The 22,303-nt window shown below is 48.4% G+C and overlaps 1 protein-coding gene and 1 long non-coding RNA gene across 3 annotated transcripts in view; one reads left to right on the top strand and one right to left on the bottom strand.

Moving 5' to 3' along the window:
- Positions 1-22,303, bottom strand: part of LOC135977905 (guanylate-binding protein 1-like) — a 130,556-nt gene that overhangs the window by 82,654 nt on the left and 25,599 nt on the right. For both annotated transcript variants that reach the window (XM_065579056.1, XM_065579057.1), the window contains 3 exons: positions 21,932-22,024; positions 5,599-5,811; positions 5,351-5,478 (listed from right to left, as the gene is read on the bottom strand). In XM_065579056.1, coding sequence (XP_065435128.1) covers positions 5,351-5,478; positions 5,599-5,811; positions 21,932-22,024 — 434 coding nt within the window. The remainder of the gene's footprint in view (positions 1-5,350; positions 5,479-5,598; positions 5,812-21,931; positions 22,025-22,303) is intronic.
- On the top strand, positions 4,325-10,728 carry LOC135977908 (uncharacterized). The gene is made up of 3 exons (XR_010595340.1): positions 4,325-4,426; positions 6,425-6,596; positions 7,180-10,728. It is a non-coding gene; the product is annotated as an uncharacterized LOC135977908 (long non-coding RNA).

The raw sequence follows: 22,303 nt of genomic DNA, 5'->3' as shown, positions 1-22,303 counted from the left end.
TGTGGCACCTTAGAGACTAACAAATTTATTAGAACATAAGCTTTCATGGGCTACAGCCCATTTCATCGGATGCATAGAATGGAACACACAGCAAGAAGACATTTTTACATACAGAGAACATGAAAAGGTGGGAGTGTAATAACCCAACCATTCCCAGACTCTGTTTGAACTAATTGAATTTATTTCCCCATGTTAAATATTGTGACAGACCGAGACCAGTGGGGTACAGGAGTCTGGTCCTATTGGGATCCAGTATGTGCTAAAAGATCCCCCCCCCCCCAGCCTAAGGGGGGTCTACAGGGCCTGGAGACCAAAAAGTTATGGGGGACAATAAAAGAACAGGGACAGGAGTGAGGTCAAAGGGTCAAAAGAAGGGAACCAGACGGGGACACTGAGCAGAGAACCCCAGACAGCGCCCACTGCTCCTCGAAGGTGTCAAGGGAGCCAGTGGACACCGCCCAGAGGAATTCTGCCCGGATACTTGAACAAACGGAGGAGCGGAAATAGGCCCCACAGTCACAGGAGACTCCATCAGCCAACCTCCTCACGCTGGTTTTATAAATGGCCAGTTTTGCTAGAGCCAGGAGGAGATTGACCAGGAGGTCCCGCAACTTTGTGGGGCGACGGATAGGGAGTGCATAAATAAAAAGATGAGGGGAAAAGTAACCAAAATCATAACAAAATATCTTTGAGGAGCTGGAATAGGGACTGCAGCCTGGCGCACTCCACGTAAACATGCACCAGGGTTTCCCTCACGCTGCAGAAGGGGCAGGTGTCTGGGATAGGGGTAAACCATGCCAAGTACATTCCCGTGCTCACGGCTCCGTGAAGGAGCGACCAACTTAGGTCCCCGGTGGGCTTCGGGATCAGAGTAGAATAAAGGCTGGCCCACCGGGGTTCCTCACCCTCCAGAGGTGGCAGGAGGTCCCGCCACTTAGTATCGGGGTGGGACGCAAGGGTGAGGACATGAAGAACATGGAGCACAAGCGTGTATAGATGTTTCCTTGGCGTGGTCCAGAACAGGACCGGCTGCAGATCGTGCAGCCGGCTCATGGCGAAGGGACGGGGGGGGCGATTGGGTCTACGGGGCAGGGGCCTGATGAAAAGGTCTGGAGGGCTCGGAGTGAAAGGTGGGCGGGGCGTGCCCTCTCGCAGGACCTGGTCGAGATATTCCCAAACAGTGAGTGGTAAAGCGGCCCTCACCTCCTGAAGCACACGCTGGGGAGTACGAGGTCTGGAGAGCCCCATGCGCTGAGCGAGCGTCAGGGGATCCAGCCAGTCTCGCCCGTCATAGTCCAGGAGGTCTCCAAACTTTGGTGACTTCTGCCAGGACCAACCTCTGGCACACCATGGGGGACTCCGCCACCTGCACACGGAGTTGGGGGTTGTGTAGCAGGGGCTCCACGAGGAGATCTGCCCCCACGGTGGGAGCCACAGACCTGGTGACTGAGAACAGTTTCCAGGTCCAGAGGTGGTCTTGGTAGAAGACCGGCAGCCCGGAGAGGTCTCTCGGAAGGAGACAAAAGAGCTGCCGGTCATATCGGAGCCCTCGGAAGTGGCGCAGGAAGGCGTGCGCCAATATTCTCCACGCCGGACTACCTGCACCATAAAGGAGCCTCTGCAGGGCCTGGAGGCAGAAGACGTGGACCTGAGCATGCAAACACTTCAGGCCCTGCCCTCCCTCCTCCAGGGGTAGATGGAGAACCTCCGCAGAGACAAAGTGCAGTCCTGGCCAAAAGAACTCCAGAATCAACGTCCGGAGGTTGGCCAGGAAACCCGGGGCCAGGACCAGGGTTTTGAGTCGGTACCAGAGCATGGACAGGACCAGTTGATTGAGCACCAGTGCTCTCCCTTGAAGGGAGAGACACCGGAGCAGTCCTGTCCATTTCTGGAGCCGCTCCGACACCCTGCTCTCTAAACCTAGCCAGTTCTCCGGCGGAGACGGATGCGTGGCAGAAAGGTAAACGCCGAGATAGAGCAGCGGACCCACGCTCCACCGGACAGCCTGAAGTTGACCTAGGCGGAGGAGGCTGCCGAATAGATGGTCTGGCAAGCCTCCACCCGCACCAAGTCGCCCGGGTCCTGGACCACGAGGAGCACGTCGTCAGCGTACGCTGACAGGACCAGCCGCAGCTCCGGCTTCCGCAGCACCAACCCCGTCAACATCCTGCAGAGGAAGGGCTCGATCGCCAGAGCATACAGCTGGCCCGAGAGGGGGCACCCTTGACGTACTCCTCGCCCAAAGGAGTCCAGGGTCCAGTTGAGCCTGACCAAATACTCTGCAGAGGCGTACAGCACCTGGAGAAAACCCACAAACTGGGGCCCGAAGCCAAACGCTCGCAGCTTGCCCAGGAGATCGACAGGGTGGACCACGGGTAACGCCTTCTCCTGATCCAGGGACAGGAGGGCAAACGACAGACCATCCCTACACCTGAGTTCCAAGAGGTCCCGGACCAGATACAAGTTGTCAAAGATGGTGCGGCCCAGGACGGTGTAGGTCTGGTCTGGGTGGATCACATCCGCCAGCACGGACCCTAGCCGCAGCGAGATGGCCTTCGCTACGACTTTATAGTCCGTGCTGAGGAGTGAGATGGGACGCCAATTCCGTAAATCGCAGAGGTCCCCCTTCTTCGGCAATAAGGCGAGCACGGCTCGCCTGCACGAAAGAGGGAGGACCTCGTCCTGCAAGGATTTGGCCCAGATGGTGATAAGGTCCGGGCCGAGGACGTCCCAAAACACGCGCTAGAACTCCATGGTCAGCCCATCCATGCCCGGAGATTTATTGGTGGGCATGCGGCGGAGGGCTTCCAAGAACTCTGCCAGAGTAAAAGGCAGCTCCAGCCGGTCTCGGTCGTCCATCCCAGAGCATTCTGCAAGCGTTAGGATCGGTCGGATCCTGGGAGAAAAGGTGTGCTTAGAAGGCCCTGGCCCTCCCGCACATCTCCGCCGGATCCGTGAGGGGGATACCATCCTCTGCTAGAAGGCAGGTGACATGCTTCTTGGCCCCCCTCTTTTTCTCCAGGGCATAGAAGAAGCGGGAGCCACGATCCATCTCCCGAAGGAGGCGGATGCGGGATCAAACAAAGGCACCTCGGGCCCGATGGTCCTCGAGGGTCCGCATTTCCTCCCGCTTCTCCCAGCATGCTCCGCAGAGGGATGGATCACCGGGGCTGGCGGCCAGACGCCTCTCCAGCTCTAAGACCTCCCGTTCCAACTCCCCTAACGCCGCATCCCTCCGTCGGCTGGCACCCCGGGTGTAGTCACGGCAGAAGAGCCGGGCGCGCACCTTCCCCAGGTCCCACCACCACGGCGCCGAGGGAAAGGCACGCCGCGGCCCTCGCCAGGCCAGCCAGAACTCCCAGAAGGACGCCACAAAGCCCACATCCTCCAACAAGCTATTATTAAAGTGCCAATAGGCTGGCTCCGGCCTCTCTGCGCAGAGAGAGGCTGTCACGGTGGCTAAATGATGATCTGAAAAAGGGGCCGGCCGGACGCTGGAGGAGTGGGCCCGTGAAAGATGGAAGCGTGACAAATAGATGTGGTCGAACCGGGAGTGGCGCGACCGATGGACTTCCACTCAGACAAAAGTGAACGTTGAAACGTCATCCGGGTGGTGGTCGCGCCAGACGTACACCAGGTAGTGATGTTCGATGATCTCCCGGAGGACGTCCACGGCGGCCGGGTGCTGCTCGGTCCCCGAGCAGTTCCGTTCTTCGAGGGTGGCATTAAAGTTCCCACCCAGGACCAGGCACTCGTGAGGATCCAAGGTGCCGAGGAAGGTGGACACCTGCTGATAAAAATGCAACCTCTCCGGGCCCGATGTCGGGGCGTAAACGTTGATGAGACGAAACGTTGGCTCCCTCCCTCCCCTCCTCTGGGGAGTGGGCCAACAGGCCCCCCCAAGGAGCTGTATCTGGAATAGCAACAATCAAGGGGGGGAGGGAGGATCTAGCAGCCAGCAAGTAGGTAGCAGAGATGGAGGGGGATTAGCCCAGCCAGGGTAGTAGCTGGAGCAGCAGCAACAGACAGCAGTTGTAATGAGAACCCAGGGCCTAGCAGCAGGAGGAGCAGCTCTCTCCCTACCTCCCTCCAGGCCAGTGAGGTACAGGAATCTGGTCAAAGGCAACCACCCCGGCCACTAGCTGAATAGGTTCCTGTTCTCTGAGTGACCAGAGCTGGGGCTACATTAGAGTAATCAGGAACCTGCTAGAACCAGTTAAGGCAGGCAGGCTAATTAGGACACCTGGAGCCAATTAAGAAGAAGCTTCTAGAATCAATTAAGGCAGGCACCTGGGTTTAAAAAGGAGCTCACTTCAGTTTGTGGTGCAAGTGTGAGGAGCTGGGAGCAAGAGATGCAAGGAGAGGGTGTGTTGCTGGAGGACTGAGGACCACAAGCGTTATCAGACACCAGGAGGAAGGTCCTGTGGTGAGAATATGGAAGGTGTTTGAAGGAGGCCAAGGGGAAATAGCCCAGGGAGTTGTAGCTGTCATGCAGCTGTTATAGGAGGTACTATAAACAGTTGCAGTCCCCAGGGCCCTGGGCTGGAATCTGGAGTAGAGGGCAGGCCTGGGTTCCTCCCAATTGACCTAGACTGTGGGCTCCTCCAGAGGGGAAGGTCTCTGGGTTGTTCCCCAAACCACATGGTGAATCTCTGAGGCAAGAAAATCTGCCAATAAGTGCAGGACCCACCAAGATAGAGGTGGAACTTTGTCACAATATTCTCACACCTTCTATGGGCCATCTTGATTATCATTTCAAAAGTTTTTTTTTTTCTCCTGCTGATGATACCTCATCTCGATTGGCATCTTAAGGTTGTATGGCTACTTCCACCTTTTCATGTTCTCTGTATGTAAAAATATCTTCTTGCTGTGTGTTCCATTCTAAGCATCCGATGAAGTGGGCTGTAGCCTACGAGAGCTTATGCTGAAATAAATGTGTTAGTCTCTAAGGTGCCACAAGTACTCCTGTTCTTTTTGCGGATACAGATGAACATGGCTGCTACTCTGAAACCTGTCAGTAAGCAAGTATCAATCTTAACTATAGCACAGCTTAATATCTCTGCCTTAATATTTTGGGAAAACATTGTATTCTGGTTATTTTGAACTAGTGCTTTTTTAAGGAGCTGTTGCCTGGACCAGTGCATTTTTCATGTTCTTGGGTCCCTCTGAGTTCAGTCATTTCTGCAGCACAGTAAAGCTAGAGGATAAATATCAGATGCCTCTGAAACATGAGAGGGAAAATGAAACTTCTAAAAGCAGACGAAGTTTGCGTCTGTGTATCTAGGAACCAATGTGACCTCTTCACCGTATGGTAGTACCTGTTTTCATCACACAGCAAAAGTCAGCTCACCTTCTCCACACCCCCCAGCCCTTCGGTGTCCAGCAGCACCAGGATGTGGTCAGGTTTTCCAGGGTGGGGCACACACCACATCCAGATGCCTTGGGTGTGTGACTGGATTGTGGAGCCCAGCGAGAACCCTGGGAAGAGAGGATGGATTTCATATAAACACACACAGTACACCTGCCCGAGGTAACTATGAGCCCCAGAGAGTAGCAGGAAATAACTCAGGAGAGGGCACATGACTCCAGGTCTCTCACCTTTTCTCTTGCCAGCCAAAGAATTCAGGAGGTAGGATTTGCCCGTGCGGGACAGCCCCACAATGGCCACCACCACCACTGGCTGGGTGATGCCCTCCAGGATCTTCACAGCCTGGGGGTTCACCTGCAGGGCCCCCCTGGTGCTGTTCTGAATGAGGCACATGGGCTCCTCCATGAGCGTTTCTGAGGCCATTGGTCCTGGGTGGAATTGATCTGTAAGTGAGAAAACAGACTGAGCCAGCCAAGCAGGTACACTGCAGGGATTAGGTGCAGTAGGGGGATAAGGCGCAGTAGGAGGCAGGACTGATTTCACACCATCTCAACAGGCAAACAGCTCACTGAATTTTCAGACACGACAAATCCCTAGGGGAACAGAGTATTTCCCCAAACAGCTAAAGGATCAACAGCATGGAAATGCAGAGAGAAGGCACCATTTTAAAAATCAAACACATGCTGGGAAGTGCAGAATAGCACTGTTCAGTTCCCCCTCCAAGTGTCAGTAGCAGGTGCGGAGTCACGCAAGTCCAGGGCTGCCAGGGGCACTAGACACCCACAAGGGTGGTGCCACATCACCTGCCAGGATTGGGAGTGCACACTGCAGCACATGAAAAGTCAGCTCAGGTCAATGATGCACTATAGGGCATAGCATTTGAGCTCTACAACTCTTGACGGATTTAATATATGGCAGACCTTTAGCGTTTTTCATAGTAATTCCATCTACAGTCTCCTTTCCTCTGTCTCTCAGCTTACCTCTTCCTTTGGTACACGCTAGGATTTTCCCTGGCCCCAGCTAACCATTTTGTGAATTTTCCTTCCCTTTCCACAGTTTGTCTCCTGCCCCACTTGGGACGTTTCCCCACTCACACCCAGGCCAGATCAGGATTGCCCCCAGTCTGGGGATTCTTCGTCTGTCTTCTGGAAGAGACAAGAAGGAGCCCAGGCCAAAAACCCAGTGTTGGACAATAACACTGAGGATATGACAACACTTTCAGCTGGGGGTAAGATTCCTCGCTTGAAGAGACATGCCCACATTAGCTCTAGCATGTTAGCTTGATCAAACATAGCTGTGTAGTCATGGCAGTGCAAGTGGCAGGAGGGGCTCGCCACCTCGAGTACCATCCTGTACAAGACCCTACATATTTACTGAGGTCTCCCTCCTTAAATAAGGAGGAACTTCTGTCTGTGTCACTGTAGGATGTGATGGGCTGTTGGGATGGATGGTCTGTTCCTCTAACAAGAGACTCTGTGTGCTTGTCCATGAGGAATATAGGCAGTGGGGCATCTGGGTCATTGCAAAGTAGTCCAGAACCCCTCTTAAATCATGCCTTTTTCCCCTCAGATGTGCCTATTAACTTTCTGTCCAGATCTTCTACATTAGGGCTTTAATTATCATAATACCTCTGTTTTCAGTAATTGCTCTAGTTTCTCATCTACTGGCTTGTATTATGTAATGCTGTAAACCATATATTGTTACAGCTTGTATACAAGTAAAATATTAAGTGTTATATAAAAATAGAAAAATAATTCTCTAGGGCCCCTTGAATGTGATGATAAACAGTTTTTTTTATTTTTGCTTTGCAGGTGCTGCTACAAATGTCTTCAAACATGTAATTCCCTCTTTTTTTTTTTGTTTTATTCATCTTATTCATTATATGTACAAGCCCTATGCATGGGGAAGACAATGTCTGGTAAAATGTTTCTGTATGACAAACACTTGCCCATGCTAAAGTATGAGAATGGCTAACTATAAAACTGTTTCACTAGAAAAGATTTCAGTCAACAATCAGTATTCCCCTGTAACTCAGGACAGCTCTCTTATCCCCATCTCCTGTTTTACTTAGTAAACTTTTAAGTTTCTTTAAAACCTTTTATTTGATATGATTATACACTGTCGGTTTATGAAAAGAACATTAAGATGACCGTTCTAAATTTTAAATGAGTCAGAAAATGAGGAGGGGGAAAAGGGGGTGGGTTTGGGTCCGTTTCTTCAGATAACGGTGTTAGGGGTTACACTCTGCCTGGTCTACACTGGGGGGGGGGAATAGATCTAAGGGTACATCTACACTACAGCGGGGAGTCGATTTAAGATACGCAAATTCAGCTACGTGAATAGCGTAGCTGAATTCGACATATTGCAGCCGACTTACCCCATTGTGAGGACGGCGGCAAAATCGACTTCTGCCGCTTTTTGTCGGTGGCGCTTACTCCCACCTCCACTGGTGGAGTTTGAGCGCCGATTCTGGGATCGATTGTCGCGTCCCGACGGGAGGCGATAAATCGATCTCCGAGAGGTCGATTTCTACCCGCCGATTCAGGCGGGTAGTGTAGACCAGACCTAAGATACGCAACTTCAGCTACGAGAATAGCGTAGCTGAAGGCGACGTATCTGAGATTGACTTACTTCGTGTCCTTGCGGCGCGGGATCAACGGCCGCAGTTCCCCCGTTGACTTTGCTTCTGCCTCTCGCCGAGCTGAAGTACAGCAATTGACGGAAGAGCGATTGGGGATCGATTTATCGTGTCTACACTAGACACAATAAATTGATCCCCGATAGATTGATTGCTACCCGCCGGAATGGCGGGTAGTGTAGACATACAGTGCTGAACTTCATGCAGTCAAAGCTCTGGCTTTTGGCTTTTATTTTTTTTTTAATTGTAAAAAACCTATACTTGTGAGTGTTATACTTACCCTGGACTTTACAGTTTACAAGGAATAAGTCTTAAAAGCAGGGTTTTTTGGTGTAATTTTGTTTGTTTTTGGTATTCTGGGCCCTTCACTTAGGTAAAGCTTTAAAAAGCAAACTAACAGTAATCTTTAAAGTGCTGCTTTTAACGTAGATAAAACTGTAACAGGCAGCTTGGAGGGTTGGGCAGCCTAGTGGTTAGAGTGTGTGGCTCTCAGCCCCCTGCTTGTTTGTGGAGCCTCAGTCATTAAGATCATAGGGTTAGGGGGACCCAGACCCTCCCTTTCCACTGGGTCTCAGCCAAGGGCCATGTCTGTGTCAACCCCTGAATGAGGCGGGGCCCTCCGAGCAGAGAGTCAGGATCCACTTCTCTGGGCTACATCCTACCAGTCTGTTCAGTTTAGGGCATGGCCCCTTGTTCCAATTTGCTGGGCAGCCTGCTTCCCATAGGGCCTTCTTATGACTCTTGGGTGGTGCCTTGCCATGGTCCCAGGCTCCTTTGGGGCAGGACAGCCACACATTGGGGAGGGCGAGCCCCATAATGTCCCTGGGTTTGCTTACTCAGTTACATCAGGTGCTGATGGCTCCTAGGACCCCTTTGCAGTCTCCCTTGGTCTTGGCCATCTGATTAGTGCCCTGTCCCCTCAGGTAGCCAGTCAGCCCTGCACCGAGCCAGGCTATCTCCTTTTCTCCCCTGCCAGACCTGGCATGGCTGCATGTATAATGGGGTGTAGGCTAGCTTGGCCCAAAGTCTCTCTTTAAGCCCTGCTGTGTTGGCTGGAAGTTTCTCTGCTTCATCACACATTTCTCCACCACCCCATGAACCTATTTGGGGTCCACACACCCCCATCTACTTTCATCCATCCTGTGTAAAGAAGTCAGCATTCAGGTGGGCTCTTCCAGCCCGGTGTTGAATGTGGAAGGAAAAGGGCTGCAGGGAGAGGTACCATCTCATAATCCAGGTGTTAGTATCTTTCATGACACGTAGCGATGACTAATGTGAAGTGAGTGCATAGTAGGAAATAGCAGAGTGAGTTCATAGCCCACTTGACTGCAGTGGCTTACTCTCTTGGGAACAGCTTCCAACTAATGTATAAGATGGGGTGTTCTTCACCTCCCACAACCTGGGACAAAACAGCTTCTAGACCCACGTCCGATGCATCAGTCCATAGCAGGAGATCTTTGGTGAAGTCGGGAATGTACAAAATGGGTTCTTGGCAAAGCTGGGCCTTCAGGGCTTTAAAAGCCTCCTCACAAGCTTTGGTCCACTGGATTTGCTTTGGGCTATCATTCTTGAGAAGGTCAATGAGACGTGCCACTATGGTTGAGAAACCCAAAATAAATTGATGGTTGTTCCCCACCAGTCCTAAAAGCCAGCGTACCTGTTTCCTTGAAGGTGTGGGGCACATCTGGAGGACCTGGAGCTTATTGACCAAGGGTTATGCTCTGCCTTTTCTAAGGTGTACCAGAGCTAGATCGTCACCTGGACAATGATGAAACATTTAGTGGGATTTGCTGTCAGGTCGGCCTCCTGGAGAGATCATAGCACACCCATCATATGTTTTAGGTGGTCCTACCAGTTTCAACTGTAGACTACGATGTTGTCTAGGTACATGGCAGCATATTGGCTATAGAGTTGGAGGATCTAGTTGTGACGAACTGGGCCTGTTCTCACTATTGTCTGTGCCTGCAAGACTTGGACTGTATTCCTGTCATCCAAATAAACCTTCTGCTTTACTGGCTGGCTGAGAGTCATGGTGAATCGCAGGAGGCCGGGGGTGCAGGGCCCTGAGTCCCCCAATACTCCGTGACACTAGTCCATTAGCTGCTAGAACATGGCCAGGGTCCCATGTAACCCAAAGGGCATTGTCCGGAACTGAAACAGCCCAAAGGCAGTGTAAAAAGCTACGTTTTCCCTTGACTGTGGTGTGAGGGGGATCTGCCAATATCCCTTCATCACATTCAGAGTGGTGATGTATTCTGCTTTCTCTAGGTAGTTGAATAGTTCTTCAGTGCAAGGCATTGAGTGCGCATCACATTTTGAGACTCTGTTGACCTTCTAGAATTCAATACAAAACCGGGTAGTCCCATCAGGCTTGGAGACCAACACTACAGGGCTTTTCCAGTCGCTGAATGATTCCTTGATTACTCCCAGTTCTAGCACTGATCAGAGTTCTTACTTTGTAGTTTCCCTCAACTTCTGGGGAAGGGGTTGAGGATGTTCTCTGACTTTAAGCACCAGTTCTGTCTGGATGTTATGAGTTAATAAATGGGTCCATCCAGGCTGGGTAGAAAATATGGAAGAGAAGGCACGGATCACCTATTGAGCCTGGGTTCTCCAGTCTGGGGTTAGGTTGTTTCCAATCTTGACCATCCCTGACTTTGGGACCTCAGCAACCTGTAGACCTAATTCAGGTTCAGGTAGGTAGAGGGCTATTAGTAGACTTTCTCGGGTTTTCCACAATTTTAAAAGATTCACATGGCAGATTTGGTGTACCTTTTGCTTGTCTGGTTGTTGGATTTCATAATTCAGCATCCACACTAGCTGCAGCACTTCATAGGACCCTTGCCAGTGGGCTAGGATTTTTGACTTGTAGCTAGGTAATAACAGGAGAAACCCATCACCAGGTTGGAGCTCTCAGAGGTGAGTCCTTTTATTATAGGCAGCTTCCAGTATGTTCTGGGCATGTAGAAGCTTCTCCCTGGCAAATGAGCCCAGGGCATCAAGCATCTCCCATAGGTCCAGGACATATTGTGCTGCATTACTGGCTGGAGATGGTTCCTCCCACATTTCTTGAATGAGGCCTAAAATCCCTTGAGGTTGCCTTTCATATAACAATTGAAAAGGTGAGAAGTCAGTGGAGGACTGAGGGACTTCTGGTATGGTGAACAGGAGAGGAGGGAGTAACTGTTCCCAGGCAGGAGTGTCAGAAGTTCCCTAAAAGTATGTGGAGGGGCCTACCAGAATCCAGACTGTGGCCCTGTCCCTGCTCAGCCTCTTCCAGCTCCCATGCCACCTCTTCCCCTGAGGTCCCACCCCCTTGCCGCCTATTTCCCTGAGGCCCCTCCTGCTCCTACCCCTCCCACCCCATTGCTCCCCCTTAATGCAGGAAAAAAGTGAGAGGGCATATCCTTCCCACTTTTAAAAGTGATGGGGGGAATGGCCCCCTGGCTGCCTCTGTTCCGGTGCCCCTGGGCCCAGTGCTGGATATCTGTAAGGGCAAATTTTCAGAGCATTGTCTTTAGTGTTCCATTGAAATCTTTCCACCAGCCATATTTTTGGGGGTGGAGAATAGAGGTCCTGAGAACCTTGATTTTCCACAACTGGCACAGTTGCTTAATCCTCTGGGACATACAGTTCGTTGCCTGATCAGTTAAGATTTCCAGTGGCACCCCGAGCTGAGCAACGATTTTCACAAGTTTAGCAGCCACTGTGCATTCATAATGGTACTGTGTACCTGGTTGTTTAGCCTACTATGACAAAAATGAACCAGTAGCCTGCTGCACAGTTCTCCAGGGGCCCAACCATGTACACTGCTTCATGGAGACAGGGTTCAGTGGTAGCCATGTTAGTCTGTATCAGCAAAAAATATGAGGGGTCCTTGGGGCACCTTAGAGACTAACAAATTTATTTGGGCATAAGCTTTCATGGGCTAGAACCCACTTAATCAGATGTATGAAGTAAAAGATACAGGAGCAGGTATAAATACATAAAAGGATGGGGGTTGCTTTATCAATCAGACTAACGAGAAATCAATTAACAGCAGGATACTAAGGGAGGAAAAATAACTTTTGAAGTGGTAAGAAAGTGGCCCATTACAGACAGTTGACAAGAAGGTGTGAGTAACAATAGGGAGAAATTAGTATTGGGGAAATTAAGTTTAGGTTTTATAATGACCTAACCACTCCCAGTCTTTATTCAGGCCTAATCTGATGATATCTAGTTTGCAAATTAATTCCAGTTCTGCAGCTTCATGTTGGAGTCTGTTTTTGAAGTTTTTGTTGTTGAAGAACTGTCACTTTGAGGTCTGTTATTGAGTGACTACAGAGATTGAAGTGTTCTCCTACTGGTTTTTTGAATGTTATGATTCCTGATGTCAGATTTGTGTCCATTTATTCTTTGCGTAGTGACTGTCTGGTTTGGCCAATGTACATGGCGGAGGGGCATTGCTGGCACATGATGGCATATATCTCTTTGGTAGATGTGCAGCTGAACGAGCCCTGGATGGTGTGGCTGATGTGGTTAGGTCCTGTGATGGTGTCCCTTGAATAGATATGTGGACAAAGTTGGCACCGGGGTTTGTAGCAGGGTTTGGTCCCTGGGTTAGTGTTTTTGCTGTGAGGTGTATAGTTGCTGCTGAGTATTTGCTTCACGTTGGGGGGCTGTCTGTAAGTGAGGACTGGCCTGTCTCCCAAAGTCTGTGAGAGTGAGGGATTGTCCTTCAGGATAGGTTGCAGATCGTTGATGATGCGCTGGAGAAGTTTTAGTTGGGAGCTGTAGGTGACCGCTAGTGGTGTTCTGTTACTTTCTTCGTTGGGCCTGTTTTGTAGTAGGTGACCATCATTGGTGGTGGTAGGGTGTCAACATTCTTATTCTCAAAGATGTCATCCTAGTTGCTGTATTTGGGGGGCAGTACTGGAGTCAACTCTGGTGGTCCCCTCTGACCTATGGCCAGGATCTGGGGAAGTGTGTTGGTTCTGGGATTCATCAGATAGTGAGTATAGGCAGACTTGCTGGCAGAAATTGGAGCAGAATCTCACCTGGTGCTATACCAAAGGACGTGTGGATCATGAGCCACCAGCCCCCCCCCCAAAAATGCCAATGATTATGGGGAAGTGTGGTGAGAAGATCATTCCAAACCGAAGGACTTGCCATTTGGGATAAATGGGAACTTCCAGAGGTATGATCTCCTGTGTCATTGGTCCCTCATGACAGGAGTGAGTCATTTATAGTTTCCACTAGGTGATGGACAATCTTAGGTTGAACTGGAATCCCCCAGCTAGGACTGTATCAGCATCTTTGAAGTTGTCCGCTGCCCTGGAATCCACCAGTGCCACTGTGGCTGAATTTGGTGAGGTTCCCCTGAAACATAGAGGCAGACCTGGACCTTAAGGTGCGGAGAGTGCTCACCATGTGTGGGGCATGCCTCAGTGAGGGGAAGGAAGGCATTATCTCAGGGTTCACCCAGGCCAACCCAACAAAGGACTGGGCATGGTCATTTCCCAAATTGAGTCATGCTAGAGCTGGTGATGGGCAGTTGTCAAGAATATGGCCAGATCCTCCACAGTAGAAATACAGCCCATGGCCAAGAGGGCACTCTTATTCCTCAGGGGTTTCATGTCATTCAGAGCTATTCAGCTGTATGGGTTCGGGGTCCAGTTTGGATCCAGGTGTCAAGGGGCACCGGCCAGTTAGTAACTCAGACCCCTGCCTTTCCTCATATTGTTCACTGAGCCTATTCTTGATGCATATGATGAGGTCAACAAAGGCATCTAAGTTGGTCAGGGCCTCCACACGAGCTAGTTCATCCTTGACCTCCTCACATAGGCCTCACCAGAACTAGTAGAGCTGGGCCTCCTTGTTCCACTTAGTGTTGGAGACTAGTCCCTGGAAGTGGGCGGCATAGTAGGAGACCAGCATCTGCACATACTGGAGTTTGTGCAGAGCCATCTCTGCTGAGTGGGCACAGTGGGGATCATCAAATATGGCAGTAAATCCCTGCACGAAGGCATCCCAGTCCAATACTGTCGGGCTCACTTGTTTGAGTAGATGCAAGGCCCATTCCAAGGCATCTCCCATCAGCAGATTAATAACAAGACCTACTTTTGCTTGGTCAATGGGTAGGACTTGGGGACACGGGACTTAGTTGCCATCTCTCTTACAGGCTCACTTTCAGGAAACGGAACCGCTCAATAGGCAATAAGTGATTCTTGTGAAGAGTTCTGACATCTCTCCTTCCTTCTTCTCTCCAGAGCTGACATACAGGAATCCCAGGTGATTTCTGAACGACCTGATAGAGTTCTGAATTCCTTCTGTATGCCAGCTTGTTCTTCCCTTTTACTCCCAAGTTTCTTATCCAAACCCAATCACCTGGAAGTAGTACTAGTAGACTTTCCCGGCACCCAGTATTCAGTCTTTCTGGGAGCCTAAACCCTGAATATATCCGTTTTACTCTGTATAAAGCTTACACAGGATAAACTCATAAATTGTCCGCCCTCTAGAACACTGATAGAGAGAGATGCACAGCTCATTGCTCCCCCAGGTATAATTGCTTACTCTGGGTTAATTAATAAACAAAAGTGATTTTATTAAGTATAAAAAGTAGGATTTAAGGGGTTTCAAGTAATAACAGACCGAACAAAGTAAATTACCAAGCAAAATAAAACAAAACATGAAAGTTTAAGCCTAACACATTAAGAAACTGATTACAGATGAAATCTCACCCTCAGATGTTCCAATAAACTTCTTTCACAGACTGGACTCCTTCCTAGTCTGGGCCAAATCCTTTCCCTTGGCCCAATCCTTGTTAGTCCACCTCAGGTGTTAACTAGAGGATTTCTTCATAACTGACAGCCAAAGACCCCTAATGGAGAGGCTTCCAGTACAGTTTATATTCTCTCTCTTGTGGGCGGACACCCCTTTGTTCTTCTGTGCAAAATCACAGCAACAAGATGGAGTTTGTAGCCACCTGGGGAAGTCACATATCCATGAACGATTCAGCTTTTTGCAGGCCGAAGCCATTTTTCACATGTTACCTTGAACATTCCCAGGAAGGCTCCTCATTTATGGATTGGAGTCTACCAAGGTCCAGTGTCAGTTAAGTGTTTCTTGATTGGGCACTTAATCTGAAGTGTCCCTTCACAATAAGTTGGCCAAATGCTTCACTGGTGCTACTTAGAATCAAACACATTGAGATACAAGTACATAGCCAACATTCATAAAGCATATTCCAGTTATGTCATATTTATACTCATAAGCATATCGAGTGCAACATAACGTGCCATCGCTGGTAATTAGTAATGATGGTCAATGATGGGATATTAAAAGTTACTACAGAGAACATTTTCCGGAGGGTCTGGCTGGAGAATCTTGACCGCATGCTCGGGGTTCAGCTGATCGCCATATTTGGGGTCGGGAAGGAATTTTCCTCCAGGGGAGATTGGCAGAGGCCCTGGAGGTTTTTTGCCTTCCTCCGCAGCATGAGGCAGGGGTTGCTGGCTGGAGGATTCTCTGTGACTTGAAGTCTTTAAATCATGATTTGGGGACTTCAACAGCTGAGTCAAGGGAGAGAATTATTCCAGGAGTGGGTGGGTCAGCTTTTGTGGCCTGCATCATGCGGGAGGTCAGACTAGATGATCATAATGGTCCCTTCTGACCTTAAAGTTTATGAGTCTATCACACATTTTTCCTGGTACAATTATAAGCATGTAATAGTTGTCAAATATGTTGGCTCCATTTGTGCTTTTGTATCGATCTGAGAGTCCCATGCATGTTCAAAAGCATCCTATTGAAATGTTTAATCCTAAGAACTCTAGTGTATAAACTGGATAGTTCTTCTCTGATGATGCTAGACCCTACCAGCATAGTCAACTAGCCTTCATCCATCTGGATATTCTTGGTAGAAGACTCCTCCAAGTCCTTCCATGCTAGCATCAATGTTTAGTAGTAATGTTTTTTTTTAATATCAGCAAAAGCTAATAAAGAAGCGTGTGTCAGGGCATCTATTAACATCAGAAAACCATTCTCACAGTCTCCACAGCGTTCTTTGACTCTATAGTAGTTGGCATCTGGATGCAGAGCCTGACATTTTCCTATGTGGGGACTACACCTTTGTGAGTTCACTGAAGACAAAGAGCAGAATAGCCCTCACCAAATGGCCTATAATATTTGCAGACCCCCAAGAAACTACAGTTCTTTTAAGATATTGGGTCTTGGTTATGTCCTCAAGGCTTCCAGCTTGTCTGGATCTGCAGCAACTCCATCTTGAGAGATGATATGCCCCACATACTTTATTTTTCCTGACAGAACTAGCCATTTTTGTAGAGAGAGTTTCAACTCTTGTTCCTGTAGGAAGTCCTACACTTTCAACAACCTTTCTTTGTGCTCTTCCAAAGTGTGACTGAACACTATCAAATCCAGGACTTCCAGAAGGTTCATGTCCCCAACCATCCTCTGCATTAATCTCTGGAATGTGGCTGGAGCCCCAGATATTCCATGGGGCATTCTCAGAAACTTGTAGAATCTGAGTGGACAGAAGAAAGCTGTCTTTTCCATGTCAGTTGGTCCCATGGGTATCTGATAGTATCCACTTCTCAGATCCAAAAAATGGAAAACCAACAGCTTCCTGTTAGGCAGTCTAAGGCATCATCCACTCTTGGAGTGGGATACTGGACAGGGATTGTACATCTATTCAAAGTACAATAATCTACACACATGTGTACATACCCATTCTTTCTTCTGGCAAAAACAGCCAGGGAGGCATAAGGACTTTTAGAGTTCCTGATGATTCCTGCCATCTTCAATTCCTGGGTATATTTCCAAACATCTTTGACCCTGGCAGGTTCTAGCCTCCTCGATCTTTCCTGGAAAGGCCTATCCTCATTCAGCCAAATGTGATGTTCAACTCCCTTGGCAAAACCCACATCCTACTCACAAGTGGAGAGCTCTTCGGGTCTTTGCACTTGTTTCTATTTCCCTCTCTCTTTCCACACTGGAGGAACTGGGGAGTTCCCAAAGATAAAACTTCTCCTGTGTCAAATAGTCTCTCTCTGTTCCTTGCAGGTGGCCCAGAATGTTAATATCAAATCCTTTCCACTTCCATTGCTTCCAAACACACCCTCCAAAGTTAAGATGTATTTAGGCACAGTTGCCTCTGGGTAGAGTGCCCTGATAGTTTCAGAAGCAGCAGGTCTTTGCCAATGCTTAATTTTTAATTAAAAAGGTGCCAGGGCTGAAGCAATGATTTAATTTTAACTTTTAAACTTGTTATATCTTTGAATGGGCAGCAGTGTTGTTGTCATTATTACCAATGACAATAATACCTCTGCACATTCAGTCATAGCAAGTTTGTTTGAAAGAGTAACCTACAGTACACATTGATGTTAGATATTTACAACCACGTGTGAAACCTTCACCAATATAGTCACCACTGTTACAAAATTGCAATAAATCGTGTATGAAGTATGCCTTTTAAGGTATCACTGGAAAAGTTATAATCTGCTAAGTATCATTATCCTGTTTAAATGTGTGTATCACCATTGTGTATGAAGTTATGAAATTTTGCTGTATGCTTGTTACTAAACATGTGTTCCTGGGTAACACCCACAAGACAGATTTACATCAAGACTAGCCAGCCATGTGTTGATGGGCCATTAAGGAGAATCAACTCTTCCAGTGGGCCCCTCCCATGGACGCATCACAGAGCATGTGGACAATGGATGCCTCATGACACAGCAGGGCACATAAACATGTGATTCATGACTCCATGCTTAAGACAGTAACGTTCCATGCACGTGGACATGGGACATAAATTGGAGACTATGATCATCATCTCCTTGCCTCTTTCCTGTTCCACATCTCTGGACTATGATTTCTAACAAAAGGGAGCCCGAACAATGGACTGAAGTTTCCAATTGTTTAGATGTACCTGAGATACTTACTGCAAACTTGCAGATTTAACATGACTGCCATTATCCTGATCTATAGACTGAAGTCAACTGTAATGTATGATTCACTTTAATCTTTTAATAATTTTCTTCTTTTGTTTTTTTATTAATAAATCTCTAGTTTCACTTCTGAAGCAATCTTTAGTAAAGTAAGTAAGCCGGTACGGTCTGGTACGCTCTGCCAGACTGGACCGGCTTCCCTGGTGGTGATTTAAACAGCCTAAGGCTCCAGCTGCTGTGGGGAGCCCCAGGCCCTTTAAGTGCCGCTGGAGCTCCAGCAGCAGGGCTTGGGTGGTACTTTAAAGGGCCTGGGGCTCCCTGGAAAGGCAGGAGCACCGGGCATTTTAAATCCCTGCCTGAGCCCTGCTGCCCGGGGGTGGCGTTGGCAGGGCTCCTGCAGTGATTTAAAGGGCCCAGAGTTCTGTGGCGTCCAGAGCCCTGGGCCGTTTAATTCACCCCAGAGCCCCGGGGCTCCCAGCCACCTCTGCAGCTGGTAGCTCCGGGGTGATTTAAAGGTCCTGGGGCTCCCAGCCACAGCCCTCCAGAGCCCAGGGCCTTTAAATCTTGAGAGGCCCCGCCTCTTCCCATTGAGGCCACACCCCCACTCAGGACTCCGGCATACCAGTAAGTACTTTAAGTTACTTTCACCCCTGGGTTGCTTGCAACGTGATATTTGATGAGATCCTGAAATACATATTGACCTGGGGTGAGTGTCTGGCTCTTTAGAGTTGGAAGAACTTAATATGTGTGATTTCTGGTTTTAAAAAATCATTCAGCACATAAATTCAGTTTGTCTGGGTGGCAAGCCAGGGGCTGGATTGTCTAAAGATAGACTATTTGTGAATCCATGTTAAGCTACTGTAGCAATAAAGGAGTACACACTGATTGCTGCTTAGGCTAAATCTAATTATAGAATATGCCACCAGGAGGGTGCAACTGCCCTGTTTTTTAACAGCCTGACCTGAGTTTGACGTTTTCAGCTGTGACCCATATCATGCACTGTGACATCACATATTCGACATAATATACAAACTAGTAGTTTGTGCAGAAAAAAAATTAAAAGCAACTGCAGAAAAAAAAACAAAAAAAACCCCATTCAATATATTCCCTAGCTACAGACTAACCCACCTTTGCTCTGGCTTTCCTCGTGTTATTACAGAATATTATTCCTTCACCTCTCTCATTCTCAGTCATCCTATAGCCCTCTATCCTGCTACCAGTGCCGGTTCCAGCATTTTTGCAATGGGCGGCAGCAATTCGGGGAAAAAAGAAAAAAAACACGATCGCGATGGGCGGTGGCAATTCAGGAAAAAAAATAAGCCGCGATCGGCGGCAGCAATTCGTGGGCAGGTCCTTCGCTGAGAGAGGGAGTGAGGGACCTGCCGCTGCCGAATTGCTGTATATGCCGCCCCTCTCCATTGGCCGTTAAGCTGGTGCCTGGAGCCGGCCCTGCCTGCTACGCACACACATTTACGCAACCATTCTTTATTCAGTTGAAATAACGATAGTTGCAGTATTGTGTTGTACTAATAAATAAAAACCAGTTACGGTGAATAGCAGTAACATAATTTAAATAAATCAATAACAAAAGTTGTTAATTATGTCTACTTTATTTTCAATATTATTAGGGAAAATTGTTAATGGAAATCAACAAATTATATTTTACCAAGGACTGAATGAATGTAACAAACATCAAAAAAAAAAAAAAAGTTTAAATTTTTTTCTTGTACCTGGTAAATTTTCTAGTTCTTGTGTGTGGGTTTTATCATCTATCTCTTTGTCTGTATTCTTTTTCTCACCAGCCGGCTCATTCTCATTTACACCAGATTTAGAAAAATACGACCACAGTGTTTTTCTATCACTTCTAATAGTGGGGATGCTAAAATCCAGCCCTCTTACACCTCTCCCCCCGCCTCCCCCATCGCTGGTGCCGGGAGAAGGGACTTGTCTCCGGGAGGAGGAGACCCGAATGGGGTAAAGAGGCTGAGGCTGGGGCAACAGTTGGGGCTAGCACAGGGCCAGGAGTGGAGCCCCGGGTGTGGGTGCCATCTTTGGCCTTGGGCGTGGGGCCATCCGCGAAGACCTGGGCACGGACCCAAAATCCAGGACCCCATGTTTGGGACCAGGAGTGGAGCTATGCATAAAATTTCGTAGGGCTGCAGCATCCCCCACACCCGTAGTTCCTGCACCAATGTCCAACCATAACTTCCCCTGACCTTGTAACATTTTATAAAACACTAATTACGCTTATCACCTCAACAATAACTGATGGCCACTGTGTGAAGTGCTGATGCTAATGTGTCACCCAAGCAGCAGCACAACTCTCCAGAGACGTTCCTCTGGAAACTTAATGATGTGTGAGTGGAGGCAGAGTGTTGAGCGACTGCTGTTTGAAACTCTTATGCTCATGAAAGAGCTTGCAATATGGATACCAGTGCCTTAACTATACATTTTGAAAACACGAGGTGAGCGATCATATCCATGCCCCCCGCTAGAGCCCTGCATAGGATTATATTTTTATTTCAGTTGCCATCCTGCCCCACAATACCCACTCTGACTCCACCCACTCCCGCATTGTTTGTTGAATTTTTATCCTGCTGCCACTGTTATAATTGCAGTTCTTGTGGGACGTGTGGAATCCCAGGGCATTCTGAAGCAGTACTAGCATACTGTGGGTCCTGCAGAACCAACTGCCATAATAGTGTGAAGAAGACAATAATTAAACAACAATGTGGGAGTGGGTATTGTGGGGATGATACAGGAGTGGGATTAAATAAATAAAAATCCCATGCTGCAGGCGACATGAATGCCCAGCTTTGAAGACAACGTCACCACCAGCAACTGCACAGAAGTAAGGGTGACTTGGTATGGTATTGCCATCCTTACTTCTGCGCTGCTGCTGGCGACAGTGCTGCCTTCAGAGCTGGGTGGCTGGAGAGCAGTGGGTTTTGGAAGGGTGCTCAGCTCTGAAGGCAGCACCATTGCCAGCAGAAACACAGAAGAAAGGGTTGCACCGGTATAGTGTGATATGATAACATGACCCACAGGATCCCGGTCCCTCTGCAGGACTCTACCCCTTCCCTTTTTTCTCTGTCCATTTTTCCACCTCCTTTGGCTTTGCACCCTGGGAAGCTGCCCCCTCAACCAACCCTGGTTACAGCCCTGATGGATACAACTGTGTTGAGAATTGGAAGAAAAACATATTTCAGAGAGAAAATAGAGATTATTTTCTTGTACCTTGTCATAAACAGATAGTTAAGGGTTAATGACTCTTTTACCTATAAAGGGTTAAGAAGTTCACCTAGCCTAGCTGACACCTGACCAGAGGAACCAATGGGAGGACAAGATGGTTTAAAGGGAAGGAGGGAAGTTCCCTTTATCTAGTCAGTTTTCACTTTGGACCGGAGTGGGAAAGCTCCAGAATTCAGCCTCTTATTAAGTAGTGAGTATTAGTGAAGGAAATAAATAGGTTTATGTTTATTTCTTTGTAACCTGTCTTGTGCAATTAGAGGAATAGTCAAATTGGGTATTTGGGTATTTTTTTTGTGTAACTAAGTTTTTGCCCAGGGGAACATCCTCTCTATTTGGAATCTCTTGTCTGTGAGAGCAGCTGGTATGCTAATCTCTCCCAGAGGGTTTTCTTTTTCTTTTCTTTTCTTTAATTAAAAGCCTTTTTCTTAATACCTGATTGATTTTTCCTTGTTTTTTAGTTCCAAGGGGATTGGATCTGGATCCACCAGGAGTTGGTGGGAGAAAGGAGGGAGGATGATTAATTTCTCCTTGTTTTTTAGATCCAAGGGGGTTGGATCTGTGTTCACCAGGAAATTGGTGAAGTCTCTCAAGGCTACCCAGGGAAGGGAATTAGTGCTTGGGAGTGGTGGCAGCCAGACCAGATCTAAGCTGTTAACTGAGCTTAGAGCTTCTCATGCAGGTCCCCCACATCTGTACCCTAAAGTTCAGAGTGGGGAAGGAACCTTGACATACCTAATACATTTTCTGGTTCTTTTCTGTGGGCTTCATCATCCATCTTTGTGTCCGTATCCTTTTTCTCACCAGCCGGCTCATTCTCACTTGCACCTGATTTAGAAAAATACAACCACAGTGCTGCTCAATCACTTTTAATAGTGGGGGTGCTGAAAGCCAGCCCTCTTCCTCCCTTGCCCCTCTTCCCCCAACGCTAGTGCCGGGAGCAGGGCCTTGTATCCGGGAGAGGGAGACCCGGATGGGGTAAGGAGGCTGAGGCTGGGGCCACTATTGGAGCTGACATGGGGACAGAAGTGGAGTCCTGGATGTGGATGAAACATTAGACCGTGGGTATTGGGCCGTCAGTGAAGATGTGGCACGGACTCAGCATCT

This window comes from Chrysemys picta, unplaced genomic scaffold, assembly GCF_011386835.1.
Source record: "Chrysemys picta bellii isolate R12L10 unplaced genomic scaffold, ASM1138683v2 scaf72, whole genome shotgun sequence".
In the NCBI taxonomy this organism is placed as follows: Eukaryota; Metazoa; Chordata; order Testudines; family Emydidae; genus Chrysemys; species Chrysemys picta.
This window is presented reverse-complemented; position numbering and strand designations above follow the sequence as displayed.